General features: G+C 35.7%; 2 protein-coding genes across 2 annotated transcripts in view; one reads left to right on the forward strand and one right to left on the reverse strand.

Moving 5' to 3' along the window:
* Window positions 1-58: 58 nt before the first annotated feature.
* On the reverse strand, window positions 59-7,790 carry LOC128237503 (protein DGCR6-like). Its single transcript, XM_052953088.1, has 4 exons — window positions 7,543-7,790; window positions 4,982-5,142; window positions 4,410-4,516; window positions 59-4,197 (listed from the first exon to the last, which is right to left on the reverse strand). The coding sequence occupies exons 1-4, from the start codon at window positions 7,677-7,679 to the stop codon at window positions 3,988-3,990; spliced, it is 615 nt and encodes a 204-aa protein (XP_052809048.1). The 5' UTR covers window positions 7,680-7,790; the 3' UTR covers window positions 59-3,987.
* Window positions 7,791-11,699: 3,909 nt separating this feature from the next.
* The window catches only part of LOC128238691 (GATOR complex protein MIOS-B-like), a 41,008-nt gene continuing 38,653 nt past the window's right edge, over window positions 11,700-14,054 (forward strand). Inside the window, 4 exon segments of the mRNA XM_052954846.1 lie at window positions 11,700-11,835; window positions 12,390-12,532; window positions 13,315-13,385; window positions 13,726-13,805. Coding sequence (XP_052810806.1) covers window positions 12,421-12,532; window positions 13,315-13,385; window positions 13,726-13,805 — 263 coding nt within the window. The 5' untranslated portion in view covers window positions 11,700-11,835; window positions 12,390-12,420.

The raw sequence follows: 14,054 nt of genomic DNA on the forward strand, positions 1-14,054 counted from the left end.
ATGAATATAAACGATATCATAGTTAAAAGGTAAACAGTTAATATGATCTCTATATGTAAATATTGAGATCATTTTTACACATTTTAAAGAAAAAACACACATTTTGGGCACTTGCCTTCATTATGTTTTTATGGACGTATCAATACACTTCATTAATATATTTTAATAATAATCAAATCACACAAACACATAAAGTTTATTTGTTGTTAATGTTTCTGCATAACATTACAAATGTTTCTGCATAACATAACATCAAGGTCATTTCAAACAGGCAGCAAAACAAATGACATCAATCAAGACATAGGATATAGTTGCACACATGTTGAAATAATACATATATGGATCATTGAGTGATACAATAGCCTATTACAGCAATTGTAACAAGAGATGTTTGTCAAACATTATGCCCCCCCCCCCCTCCTGAGCGCCATGTTGTCAGGATTATATGGACAATTGAATGAAATATGCATGGACCGAAATGACAGCTGATTTGTTGCCGTTAAGGCAGTTTTAAGATTATGACCATTAAAGTGTGAGGATAGAGTGTGTTATGACCATGACCTTTGACTCTATGAACTCAAAATCCAGAGTCATCAGCTGGTCACCAGAAACCTAAATGTCAAGTTCGAGGGCCATGGGTGCCGGCATTGTCAAGTTATCACACAGACAAGTTTTTTTCGTTCAAGGTCACTGTGACCTTGACCTTTGAACCAATGACCCCTTAAATCATAAGGGGTCATCTACAAGTCAGATGCAACTCCAAGTCAAGTTTAAAGGCCATGGGTTCATGCATTGTTGAGTTATCTCTCAGACAACCTTTTACCATTCAAGATCACTGTGACCTTGACCTTTGGCTCTATGAATCCTAAAATCAATAAGGGTGATCTACTGGTCAGGCTTAACATCCATGTCAAGTTTAATGATCATAGGTTCAGGCATTGTTGAGATATCAGTGGGAGAAGATTTGTTAACTTTTTTTCGTTAAAGGTTACTGTGACATTGACCTTGGCCTGATGACCCCCAAAGTCGATAGGGGTCATCTACTGGGCAGGCCCAACCTTCATGTCAAGTTTGATGACCATAGGTCCAGGAATTGTCGAGGTCGCTTTCAAGGTCACTGTGACCTTGACCTTTGACCCCTAAAATCAATAGGGGTCATCTACTGGTAAGGCCCAACCTCCATGTCAAGTTTGAGGGCCATGGGTGCAGGCATTGTTGAGTTATCACTCGGACAACCTTTTATCATTCAAGGTCACTTGAAGGCCCAATGACCCCTAAAATCAATAGGCACCATCTTCTGACCAGGCCCAACCTCAAAGTCAAGTTTTAGGGCCATGGGTGCAGGCATTGTCGAGTTATCACTCGGATAACCTTTTACCATTCCAGGTCACTGTGACCTTGACCTTTAGCCCAATGACCCCTAAAATCAATAGGGAACATCTTCTGGCCAGGCCCAACCTCCAAGTCAAGTTTGAGGGCCATGGGTGCAGGCATTGTCGAGTTATCACTCGGACAACCTTTTACCATTCCAGGTCACTGTGACCTTGACCTTTGGCCAGATGACCCCCCCAAAACCATAGGGGTCATCTTCTGGTCAGGCTAATTCTCCAAATCAAGTTTGAGGGCCATGGGTGCAGGCATTGTCGAGTTATCACTCAGACAACCTTTTACCATTCAAGGTGACTGTGACCTTGACCTTTGGCCAGATGACCCCCCAAAACAAAAGGGGTCATGTACTGGTCAGGCCCAATTCCAAGTCAAGTTTGACGGCCATGGGTGCAGGCATTGTCAAGTTATCACACGGAAAACCTTTAACCATTCAAGGTGACTGTGACCTTCACCTTTGACCCGATGACCTCCCAAAACAATAGGGGTCTTCTACTGGTCAGGCCCAACCTCCAATTCAATTATGAGGGCCATGGGTGCAGGCATTGTCGAATTATCACTCGGACAACCTTTTACCATTCAAGGTCACTGTGACCTTGACCTTTGGCCCGATGACCCCCAAAAACAATAGGGGTCATCTACTGGTCAGGCCCAACCTCCAATTCTATTATGAGGGCCATGGGTGCTGGCATTGTTGAGTTATCACTAGGACAACCTTTTACCATTCAAGGTCACTGTGAACTTGACCTTTGACCCGATGAGCCCCAAAAACAAAAGGGGTCAGCTACTGGTCAGGCCCAACCTCCAAGTCAAGTTTGACGTCCATGGGTGCAGACATTGTCAAGTAATCACTCGGACGACCTTTTACCATTCAAGGTCACTGTGACCTTGACCTTTGGCCTGATGACCCCCCAAAACAATATGGGTCATCTACTGGTCAGGCCCAACCTCCATGTCAAGTTTGAGGGCCATGGGTGCCGGCATTGTTGAGTTATCACTCGGACAAGCTTTAAAATTATTTTACCATTAAAGGTCACTGTGACCTTGACCTTTGACCCGATGACCCCCAAAATCAATAGGGTTCATCTTCTGGTTAGGCCAAACCTTCATGTGAAATTTGATGACCATACGTCCAGGAATTGTTGAGTTATCACTCGGACAAGCTTTGGTCTACCGACGGACCGACGGACATGCCTGTGCAAAGCAATATACCCCTCTTCTTCGAAGGGGGGCATAATAAATATATAATAATAGGGAGACACAACAATTTGTGAAAACTAGAAATGTGTCCATAGGACACGGATGCCCCCACTTCGATTTTTTGTCACAGAAAATAAGCCATAATGATTATTCAGGATAATCTCAAGTCTTTTTTTGCAAATAAAGGGCCGTAACTCCTAAATGACAAAAGCGATTTCCATGGCTATCGAACTTGATCAAGATATTATGGTCACAATCATGTATGTAAAGTTTGGTGAGGATTGGACACATACTTTTCAAGAATTAGATTGGAAACATGTATTTTTGAAGTATTTTTGGCAAAAAAGGGCCGTAACTCCTAAATGACTGAAGCGATTTCCATGACTATCGAACTTGATCAAGATATTATGGTCACAAACATGTGTTTAATGTTTGGTGAGGATTGGACAAACAGTTTTCAAGAATTAGATCGGAAACAATCTTCGGGACGTACGTACGTACAGACAGACAGACAGACGTACGTACGGACAAGGGCAACCCTATATGCCGCCACTTTGTGGGGGCATAAATATGTAATTGCATTTAACATCATAAAGAACTTTATTATTGAGATTGTTAGGAAGCATAGTTTTTAGTATATGGATGTTATTTACCGAAGTTTACGCATTTAGACATATAAACATATATTCTTATTTAAACATATATTCTTATTTTCAATATGGCCTTCAAAGTAAAGAAACAAAAGAAAAAGCATTATTCTTGAAAATAAGTCACCTGTCAATGTTAATACTAGAAAGATACATTTACATATAAGAATATTAAACTGTTAATAAATACATTCATACTTAAACATTCACTGAAACTCTAAGGACACGACTATAAATTAAACATATACATGTATACATGTTAAAGAACATGTAAAATAACTTCTCATTCACACAATAAATAAAGCTTACAATTTCCATTGAACGTTTTAAGGGTTTTCAAGGTACGTATATGTCATTCCATATATTTTTGCTATAATTTGCGAATGAAGTTTCCATGTATTTAGTACGAGGTGTTATCTGTAAGACAAGATCCTTGTTTGATACTGATCTGAACTGGTACGTTTTATTGTCAGAGAACATTACAATGGAGAAATACCTTTTTTTTTTAGGTTTGAGCTTTAAGTGCATTGGAAACCATGTTATGTCGAAGACTCTGTTTATTTTGAAATCAGCATCTTATGTCATCATAACTAAAGCAGGTACATGAATACCTTTTGTAACAGTAACAAATTAACACTTCTTCAAGATGGCATCTCATTTGTACATAACTGCACAATGAAGAGAAGGAAATTCATTTGTAGGTCTGGGTATGTTCCATCAGCTTTTATCAACCACAAAAATATATTTGTTTTCTTCAAGAAGGCATCTCAAGTTTAGACAAACGTACAATGAAGTCAAGGAGGTACATTTGCATGCGAATATCCAGGGGTTTATTGGTAACACAGAAGCCAGATACACCAGCTTTCTCCAAGGTGGACTGTTGATCCATCACCTTCTGGTCAAGCTCCAAGATTATCTTCTGATCTTTCTTTCGAATCTCCTCCTCACATCGCTTGTATGTAGTCTGTAAACAAAGAAGGGAATAATCCACTTTTTCATAAAACATCTCATGGAACAAAGTAAAAATTTTTTTTATTAATATCAGTTTTTATGAACATTAATAATAGAAAGCAAATTTTTAGGACATTACAAAATTATATTTGCATTAATTTTCCCTAAAGCTGGCCGCAGGAAATATATTTTATGTCTCAGAACTTAAGTGAGTAACCAATGTACCTCCATTTCTCTGTCAATCTGTGCCTTGGTGAGAGTGAGATTGTGAGGCCGGGCCTGGCAGTCCTGCAGCAGGGCCTTATGTTTCTTCTGTAACTCGTGCTTCTGGGCTACAAACAGATATAACGTTAGACAGAATCTTTTTGCAGTGGTAAAGTGGTAAAACACAATTTAATGACCATGTAGATAAAAGAAAGAAGTCAGAGGAACGACAAGAAAAACAAGAGCTGTCACAGAGACCGCATGCTCAACTATTAAGCGGATTTTAAGTTTTAGGATTGCAAAATTTTGGTGAAACATGCATGGATCACTGTAAAATTGGATTACATTGTACATGCAAAACCTTAACCAGAATTTCAAAATCAAACTATAAAGGGGCAAAACTGGCATAATATGCAAGATAGAGTTATCGTTCTTGATTGTATAAAGTTTCAATGCAATACATCAATAACTTGTGGAGTTTTTGACTTATATGTGCTTACATGCAAAACCTTAACCGTAACTTCAAAGCCTTATGACTTATATGTGCTTTAATTGTACAATTTGATTACAATAAAACTGATGAAGCAACTTACTCTTGTGGTCTTGGATGAGTTTGGTCCTCTGCTGTGCCATGGCTCTCTCTTCCCATTCCTGCACCTCCCGCAGTCCATTAACAATCTGGAACACTGTGCCATCTAGCAGCGCATTGGCAAGACCTGACAGCAGGTCATAGGGTAGCCGCTGCTGGTACTTTCTACAAAACATGTAACAAGCACAGATGAATAACATATTTCACAGTTGCTTGGTGGTGAAGGTGTATGCAGATACTCACAATTATCAGCCATGTGATCACATGCAAATATTCATCAGCTATGTGATCAGATATATTCAACAGCCATGTGTGCTGATGCTAGCATCAAGCAGCCATGTGATTAAAACCATCTAATAGCATTGCTCCCATTGTTCAAAAAAATATCTAATGAAAGCAGTGACAACATCTATAGTTTCAAGTTCCATGATTATTATTATCGCACACTTTGTGAGGCCCTGATAAAATCTACATTGTATTTGTATTTTAACTGAAAGTCATCAGATGTGAGCCTGTGACCATGATTGATAAAAATTCTGGATATATCTAAAATGAGGAACGCAAATATTTAAATCAATGATGCATGAAATACAGCTAATCCATGAGACTGACCTCGATCTTTTTACTGGGGTTTCCCTTTAAGGGCTGGCAACAATGCAAATGTCGTTTTAAGGGCCAAAATTTAAAGGTTTAAAAAAAAATCAATTTTTATTTAGTTTTGAGGTTCAATATTTAGAAATCATAATTCATTTAACAGTTTGCAGCATGTGAAGCTGTCATTAGAAGTTGAGCAATTTTAACAGAAGAAGATTTTATCAGATTTCCAATCAAAAAGCATTTACGGTTTCCCAGAAATGTCTTAATACAAAATTAATATGTTTATAATTAGTCAAACTTATAACAACTACCCAATCAACATTGTCTTAAGGCTTTGTGGTGATTGCAGCTTTTTAAAAAAGATATTTTCATTTTTGTTACCAGGAAATGAATGTCATCCACTATTTACCTTAAGGTAAAGGCAATTTAAATATATCAGTTTTTTGTTCCATTATTCTCATTTGTATCACCTTCTTTATTTGTTTTATCAACAAAAAAACTTTAAAGCATGCATCAATAAAAAAGAATATTCCATATTGCATCATTATTACATCACAACCAATCTGGGAGTAGGATTTGTTATTGATTTGATCCTAGAACCAGTTGATGCACCCGTTTGATTTCTAAAGTTATTTTCAAAGAACATTCTCGACAAAATAAAATTATATTGATTAGAGCTTATTAGATCACGATTTACCAAAGTAGAAGTCAATGCATTATTTGTTATATATTAGTTTGTGGGTTCAATAAGAGTTACAGCCAATGTACATTTATGTACAGACTTGTCAAATGTCAGTGTTTTTGCTAAGAAACAGAAGTAATATTAATTCTGACTTGTAAAAACAAGTTTATATTCAGAAGAGCTGCTAAAAAATCAAATCAAACTGCCAAAACAGGTTGGAGTGTAAGTGCAAACGACTGCAGAATTGTGTATGTCAATTTTCCCGCCAAAATGTCATAGAATTTTATACACTGTAGATAATTAATAACACCTTGGAAATGTTGTTTTCTTTGATGTTTTGACAGTTTTTTAATGTCTTTGATGTTTAAAAAATGCTGATTAGTAGGATGCCAATTAACAAAGAATGCTGATTAGTGGTCTTTTGTACCGTTCTGGTAACTAAGTAACGATCTCGGCCGAAGTGTGAAGTGGTTTATTGCACCATGTTCTTTAAAGTGACAGATTTATATGGTATTTTAGCATGGTTGATAGAATTTTGAGGTTTTTAAAAGAAAATTTAAGGCAAATTTGATATAATTTTGGGTTTTTAGAGCTTTAAATATCGGTAGATTTCGACAGCAAAGCGGTATGGCGTTAGAATGGTCTCAACAGCAGTTTATTTTACCTACCTCCGGTAGAGTTCACATGTATGTGTCAAATTACAGGTTCACGACCTCATCAATTTTATGTCGGCAATTGTTCATTTTATGGACAGTAAATCAGCCTTTAATTTATGCTATGGAGGGCACAAATACAGAACACTTGCAAAGTGAAAATACATGGTCATACAATTAGCTGAAAAGTTATTTATTGTTTCCGATATTTTTCAAAACATGCAATTCAAATGTAAAGTGTTAATTCTATTTATAAATATCTTAATTGAAGGTCAACATAACTGCAAAACCTGAAGATGCTCGTGCGCCCTCTGACGTTATACCCCCATGTGTTACATTTTGATCTTTAAGTGTAGAAACATTGAATGGCTTTTTTTAGGAAAATGCTTTACAAAACAAGATGAAACTTTGCAAGCGTGGCTAGCAAGCCCCTTTATTGATCTAGATCATCAAATAATCGATCACGGTAAACAAACACGTGTTTTAGCCGGTGTTCGAGATCGTGTCCTGTTCGGAAATGCACTGTCAACCGGTATAGTTAAAAACAACAACATTAATTTGAACTCTTCCCTCTATTTTGCTTTAATCAAATAGTACCAAACAGCAACAAAATATATTGCCCTATTAACTTACCCTGGTATTTCTCGGGCCATGTCCTGAAGCTGTGTAAACAGGAAGTAATGTTTCTTCTGTTGTTGTTCTCGCCGTTCATACTCCTCTCTTAACAACTTCGCCGTGTTTTGAATCTCCGTGGGTATATATTCTGCCATAATATTGTATATTGTCGACAATTTATAGCTTGTTATCACAGTGGTTAAATTACAAACAAGGGAAGTAGCTTTTGTGAAATACGAACTAAAGGTTACATTACACCGGTAAGTCCAGTACAGTATAGACTGGTACCCTACGTTAATTTTTTTTGAAGAAAAGAGAATGAGGGTACCAGTCTATATCTACACCGGATACCATTGTGTACACACCGGTCTTACTAGACTGGTACCCTTCGTTACTTTTTGATAAAAATCTAATTTTTGTAGAAAAGAGAATAAGGGTACCAGTCTAGGTCTTACTGACTGTCCATTCGGAACTCCTCGGCCATTTTTTTCAAAAACAACCTCGGATGTATTTGGACGGTTTACATACTCAAAAAGAGGTACGTTTAAGTCCGCTGCAAGTAGATCGCGTAGTAATTTTATTTAGCAGTTAAACTTTATGTCTTAACTCTCGGGAATCTTATTTATGTTTGCAATAATACACTTCACTGGTAATCAATTTAAACTTAAATTAATAAATACAACTCTAAGACACTAAATTTAATTAACGATATAATTCAAACAAATACGAACTACTTCAACTGATGTACCGGCATACATCCGAGGTTGTTTTTGAAAAAAAAATGGCCGAGGAGTTCCGAATGACTGACTGTCTATTTTTGAGACCGGTGTGTACACATTGCACCGGATACTGGACTTGCCGAATTACGCTAAATTACCGAAAGACGAAGATAATTATCGAAATACGCAACAAAGCTACCGAAATACGCATTCTATACATTTTTTTTTTATTGTTTTGACATTAATATTATATTATTGCATTACTAACCAAATTTAGAGAAACATATTAAAAAATTGAAAATAATGATATTGTAGGCATTTGAAAATTCAAGTTTTTTGATCGAATTCTTTATTCTGAATTGCGAACCAAAAGACAGATAAAAACTACCAAAATACACTTTTCTTTCCAATTAATGATGACCTGATAACATTCATATAACTTATCCACACATATAAAAAGGATTTTTTAAAGAAAAAAAAATATAACTCTGTAATTTAATATCGTGTACGTACTATGCTCAAATCGAATAATATATGTGTGTGTTTTATATATATTCACACCTTCTCATGTATATTGTGTACTGATTTATTCTTCAAACTATCTTTGTTCTAAATCTATCTCTCCATTTCCAAAAAATAATAACGTACACGTCTCTATATTTCTCAGTGCGCATAGCCCATATTAATTAAAATATATTTTTATAAATTCTGTAGTCACCTATTGTTGTGTTTCAATGTAGGTATGTAATAAAGACACTTAAAGTTTTACTACATTTATTCTACAGGTGTATAACATGTGAGTACATCAATAGCCTGAATCCAACTGCCTCTCCGATACTTCTAGGGGTTCCACCTTGGTGCCTTTGCAGGGCGGTTACTAATTTGCAAATAGAGGCGGAGCTTCTATGCTCATCACATTAAACCTATGACAAAACAAATCTTATGCAATTAATTCCGAAAGTTCAACGACCACCGACGATTTGTTAAAATTTTCATGTAATTTTGAAATAAAAGTTATTCTGTGTTTACTCTATATATTCCGCATGAGTCTTCATGCAATCTTCATAATTCTATTCTGTTGTTTGTTGTTTTGTTTCCATGTCTTAACCTATCCCAATTTTTATAAAAGAAATATTTTTTGTTTCCTTCATAATTCTAGGTATTAAACCAATTTTCAAAATTTGAAATGAGGTTTCCTTTGCTATCCAAACAAAAATTCTATATTCTATATTGTATGCGTTTCTCAACACCTTCTTTGTCAATAGCGGATCACTTTTTATTTCAATATAAGAGAAAAGGAGTAAAGAAATAAACCCAAAAAGTTACGACCCCTCTAACATCAAATCCTGGACCTGCCCCTGTGTGGTGTATGTGGTATGCCAGTTGAAAACCCGTCTTCGCCTTTGTTGTATGTGTTTTACACTGCGCCATCAATGATGCGTAGAGCACGAATCTAATGTCAAGTAAATAATTCAATAAGTGAATGATTAAAAATCATTGTTTTTTTTTATTATGCTCCCCTTCGAAATAGAGGGGGGTATATTGCTTTGCAAATGTCGGTCGGTCGATCGGTCCGTCGGTAGACCAAAGCGTGTCCGAGTGATAACTCCGCAATTCCTGGACCTATTGTCATTGAAGTTGACAGGAATTTTTTTCATGGACATTTCAGTTATTCAAACAGTAAGTTCAAAGTATATGCAGATCAAGCAAAGTAACATTTATACGTAAACATTTGCTACATATTGTAGTTCTGCTTTCTAAGTAATAAAAAAAATATTTCGGTCTATTTTATAGTCATTAAAGTTAAACATGTACTGTACAGTTCAAAGAATATACAAAACAACTATATATTTGAACAATTTCTAAGTTACTGATCTTATGTTAAGTGATTTATGATTCGAGTGATCTAACCTCACTCAATAATAAAGTGTTTTATTGTATATCGCTTTAAACGCTGAAGAAATATCCATGATTTCAATGAAAAGATCAAAGGAAAAAAAACAAACATGCAAGTAAATCACATACTCACATATTGTCAATGTAAGTTATATACTGAATTATTATTCTAGTAAAACTTTATTAGAAATGTAGTTACAATAGAAAAACTTTCTACAACTGTTCAATTAAACTAAATATATGGCAATATTTGGATTAATGGAATACATTTTTTTTGTGTAAAATATCACAGGCTGTATTTTATAACAATCCTAAAAAAAGATGAAGCAACGTTTCCTCACAGCGTCCACAAAACAATATAGATCATCATCAACAAATTTCATTTTATAAAGCAACGATTTTGTTGTAACTATTCTGTGAACTATTCTTGTTTGTAGCCATTGAATACATAAGTCTCTTGTGCAATATAATACTATTGACATGAAGACATGATCATCAGATCAAAGGTCAAGGTCACAGTGCCTTGAAAACTGGAAAAGGCTGTCAAAGCTTGTTCGAGTGATAACACAATAATGCCTGGACCTATAGTCATCAAACTTTAGATTGTGTCTGGGCGTGATCAGTAGCTGATCCTATTGATTTTAGGGCTCATTGGGTCACAGTGACCTTGAACATAACTTGGACGATTCCTGGACCTATGGTCATCAAACTTGACATGAAGGTTGGGCCTGACCAGTAGATTACCCCTATTCATTTTAGGCGTAATTGGGTCAAAGGTCAAGGTCACAGTGAACTTTAAAGCAAAAAGACTGTCCAGGTAATAACTTGACTTGGAGGTTGGGCCTGACCAGTAGATGACCCCTATTGATTTTAGGGGTCATCGGGTCAAAAATCAATGACACAGTGACCTTCCATGCAAAAAGCTTGTCTGTTTGATGACTCAACAATGCCTGCACTTCAAGCTTAACATTAAGGTTGGGGATCACCAGTAGATGACCCCATGTGGGTTTTGATGCCATAGAGTCAAAGGCCAAGGTCACAACTCATATTAGTCATTAAATATCCTGATATTGTTCATTAAAATTACGTCATACTTACATATTCTCTGCTGCTTAGAGGATACATGCTAATATCAGTCAAAACTGTACCTTCTATCCTCACACTTTAAATGGTCATAATCTTAAAACTACCTCAAAGGCATCAAATATTAATGACAAATCAGCTGTCATTTCGGTCAATGCATTTTTAATTCAATTGTTCAAATATTCTTGACAACATGACGCTCAGGGGAGTATAATGTTTGACAAACATCTTTTGTTGAATTATATAGTCAGTACTGAATGTTATTCCGTTGCATGTTATTTAAGTACTATAATAATGTTTGCTGCACCACAAAAAGCCAATTAAGTCGATAGCATAAAAAGGCACTGCAGTGTACTGGAGATTGGCCTAATATCCCAACAACGCGTTTCCTTCTTCAGTAAGGGGAGGTTACTGTGCAGGAGATGCACAGTTTAGTTTGTTGTGTGCCACAAAACAACAAAACCTTGACTTTCGTTTGCGGAAAACCACTGTCTAAGGCAGATTACATTGACACACTTCTTTCAAAATTTTGTTATAACACCGACTTCTTCGTTATACATTTTACCGTAACTGAAAGAAGAGCATTGACATTAAACGTTATTTTAAGTAGATGGTAACATTTCGGAATTGTCAATTTCGGACTCATAATATATGGGATACAGTATCTGTATTTATTATGCAGTAGTGCATTAACCTTAAAATGATTTTCATTAGAGATTACATATTTCTTATAATTGCATGTTTTCGCACACGTAATATCTCGTTATATTGGAGGAGTTGAAGAATGATCAATTTTGTTTTATAATGTAGTTTCTGGTTCATATAAACAATCACTTCAAGTGTTGATGATTTTTATTTTGGTGACTCTATGTTCATGGGAACATAATGAAAGTCCAAGTTTAAGTCTACCTATATATTTTAGGAATATTGTGGAACAAATAAATTTATGTCAGCCTGGTAGGGGGCTGTCTACGAACTATTAATAGAAGGTGTGATGGTGGCAGATCCCATAATTAAATGAGGTTATGAGTTAACAGTTCTTGGTACTCACTGCTAGACTTGAATAGTCTCCTTGTTTCTTTAAGTGTATCACCATATCATCTTTTAAATGGACTGATTGAGTTTTATATTATTTAGATTTTTGTCTCTATGATGATTTATTTACAGGTGTATAATAAGCTACACTTAATTGAGCACAATGAAGGTGGCGTGGTCTCCCACCAACAAGGACAACTTCCTCACGTTCACCACTAGCATCATAAACCTGTATGAGATCAACAGTTGTAAACCTGGAGACACTGTCCCTAAAGGTAGCCACTCAACTCAAGCAAAAACAGCCTAAGTTTAAACATTTTTTATTTCATGGAAAGGTTCCAACTACACTGTATATATATTTCAATACCCAAATATTTGAGAATTTGACTGGAAGCTAAAACTGTATAAAGATAATGTTCTGTGTCTAAGTTTATTGCCATAGACCCTCAGAAATATATAACAAAATGTTAGTAAGTAGTCAGTATAAACATGTATTCTCATTATCATTTTTAACACATGTTAACGATGCCAATAAGCATAACGAATACTTGTATGTGTCATCACTGGCTTATATATTTCTTGATTTTTTACTTTGATCAACTGAGATGAAACAGAATGATGGGCTGTGGCTTCGTTCATACTGTATATTGTTAGTTGTTATTTTGTTAGAAAATACATGTAGTTTCATACATGTGAACCTTTAGCGGCTAGCTATTACTTTATTTTCATTAAAATTGTTGCGCAGTTGTTCACTATTTTCCATACCCTTGTAGGCATCATTTTAAAATAGACCGAATTATGTAGGCATCATTGAAATGTATATGTATACGTACTCTGTGTTCTCAAAAGAAATGGCTGCCGGCCTAAACGGACAATTCAAATGGCCATTGGCCCACTTCAGATTTGGAAAATTAAGTGAATTTTATGCAGAATAAGGAGTAGCTGGGTGGTTACTTTACCTTTTTAGACGGTTCCACCAAATCTTATTGAAAACCCTGGTACTGTGTATTGCCAGATTTGCAATTGTTAACTTATTGATAATGTTTTTATGTTACAGGGTCACTACAGGTTACAGACGAGAACTATGCCACAAACATTGCCACATTGACAGATGTCAACCTTATGAAGGTAAACATTGGACTTAAGGGTTGACATGGTACATTGTAACATTGTCTGGCATCCACTCTACGAAGGTTAACATTGGACCTATAAAGGATAAACATCATACATTGCAACATTGTCAGGTGTCCACCTAAGGGGGTAAACATTGGACCTTACAGGGGTTAACATTATACTTTGCAACATTGTCAGGCATCATCTTAAGAATTTGATCTTATATAGGTAATCATAACACATTGCAGCCTTGTCAGATGGTCATGTTTAATAGGTAGAAATTGGACCTTATAAGAGTTTACATGATAACTTATTTCATGTCCATTGTAAAGATATGGAATCTTGTACATTACAGGTTGTGGAATGGTACCCGGGTCCTACCAGCGACCATTTGGTGGCCATTGGGCAGGCCAATGGCAAAATACTGCTATCAAAGTAAGCATGTCTGGTTGTTTGTTTTATTGCCTACATGCATTTCATTTTTGTACAGAGCTTAACCTATATCTGAAGCCAAAAGAAATGGACCACAAATATACTGTCAGTATTCACTAACATGTTACAATGTAGGTATTTAGTATTTAGTATTACACTCAGAAAACCAATTTCTTGAATTTAATAAAACATTAAATTTGATATAATAAAATTTCATGAAATAAGTGTAGATGATATTTTAACTTTTTCTTT

This window comes from Mya arenaria, chromosome 6, assembly GCF_026914265.1.
Source record: "Mya arenaria isolate MELC-2E11 chromosome 6, ASM2691426v1".
In the NCBI taxonomy this organism is placed as follows: Eukaryota; Metazoa; Mollusca; class Bivalvia; order Myida; family Myidae; genus Mya; species Mya arenaria.

What these genes read in the sequence shown, in the direction of transcription:
- LOC128237503 (XM_052953088.1), bottom strand. Translation starts at nt 7,679, where the DNA reads ATGGCAGAATATATACCCACGGAGATTCAAAACACGGCGAAGTTGTTA. An exon ending in ATGGCCCGAGAAATACCAGG is followed by an intron (nt 5,143 to 7,542) that starts GTAAGTTAATAG and finishes CATGTTTTGTAG; the next exon opens with AAAGTACCAGCAGCGGCTAC. An exon ending in AGATTGACAGAGAAATGGAG is followed by an intron (nt 4,198 to 4,409) that starts GTACATTGGTTA and finishes CTTTGTTTACAG; the next exon opens with ACTACATACAAGCGATGTGA.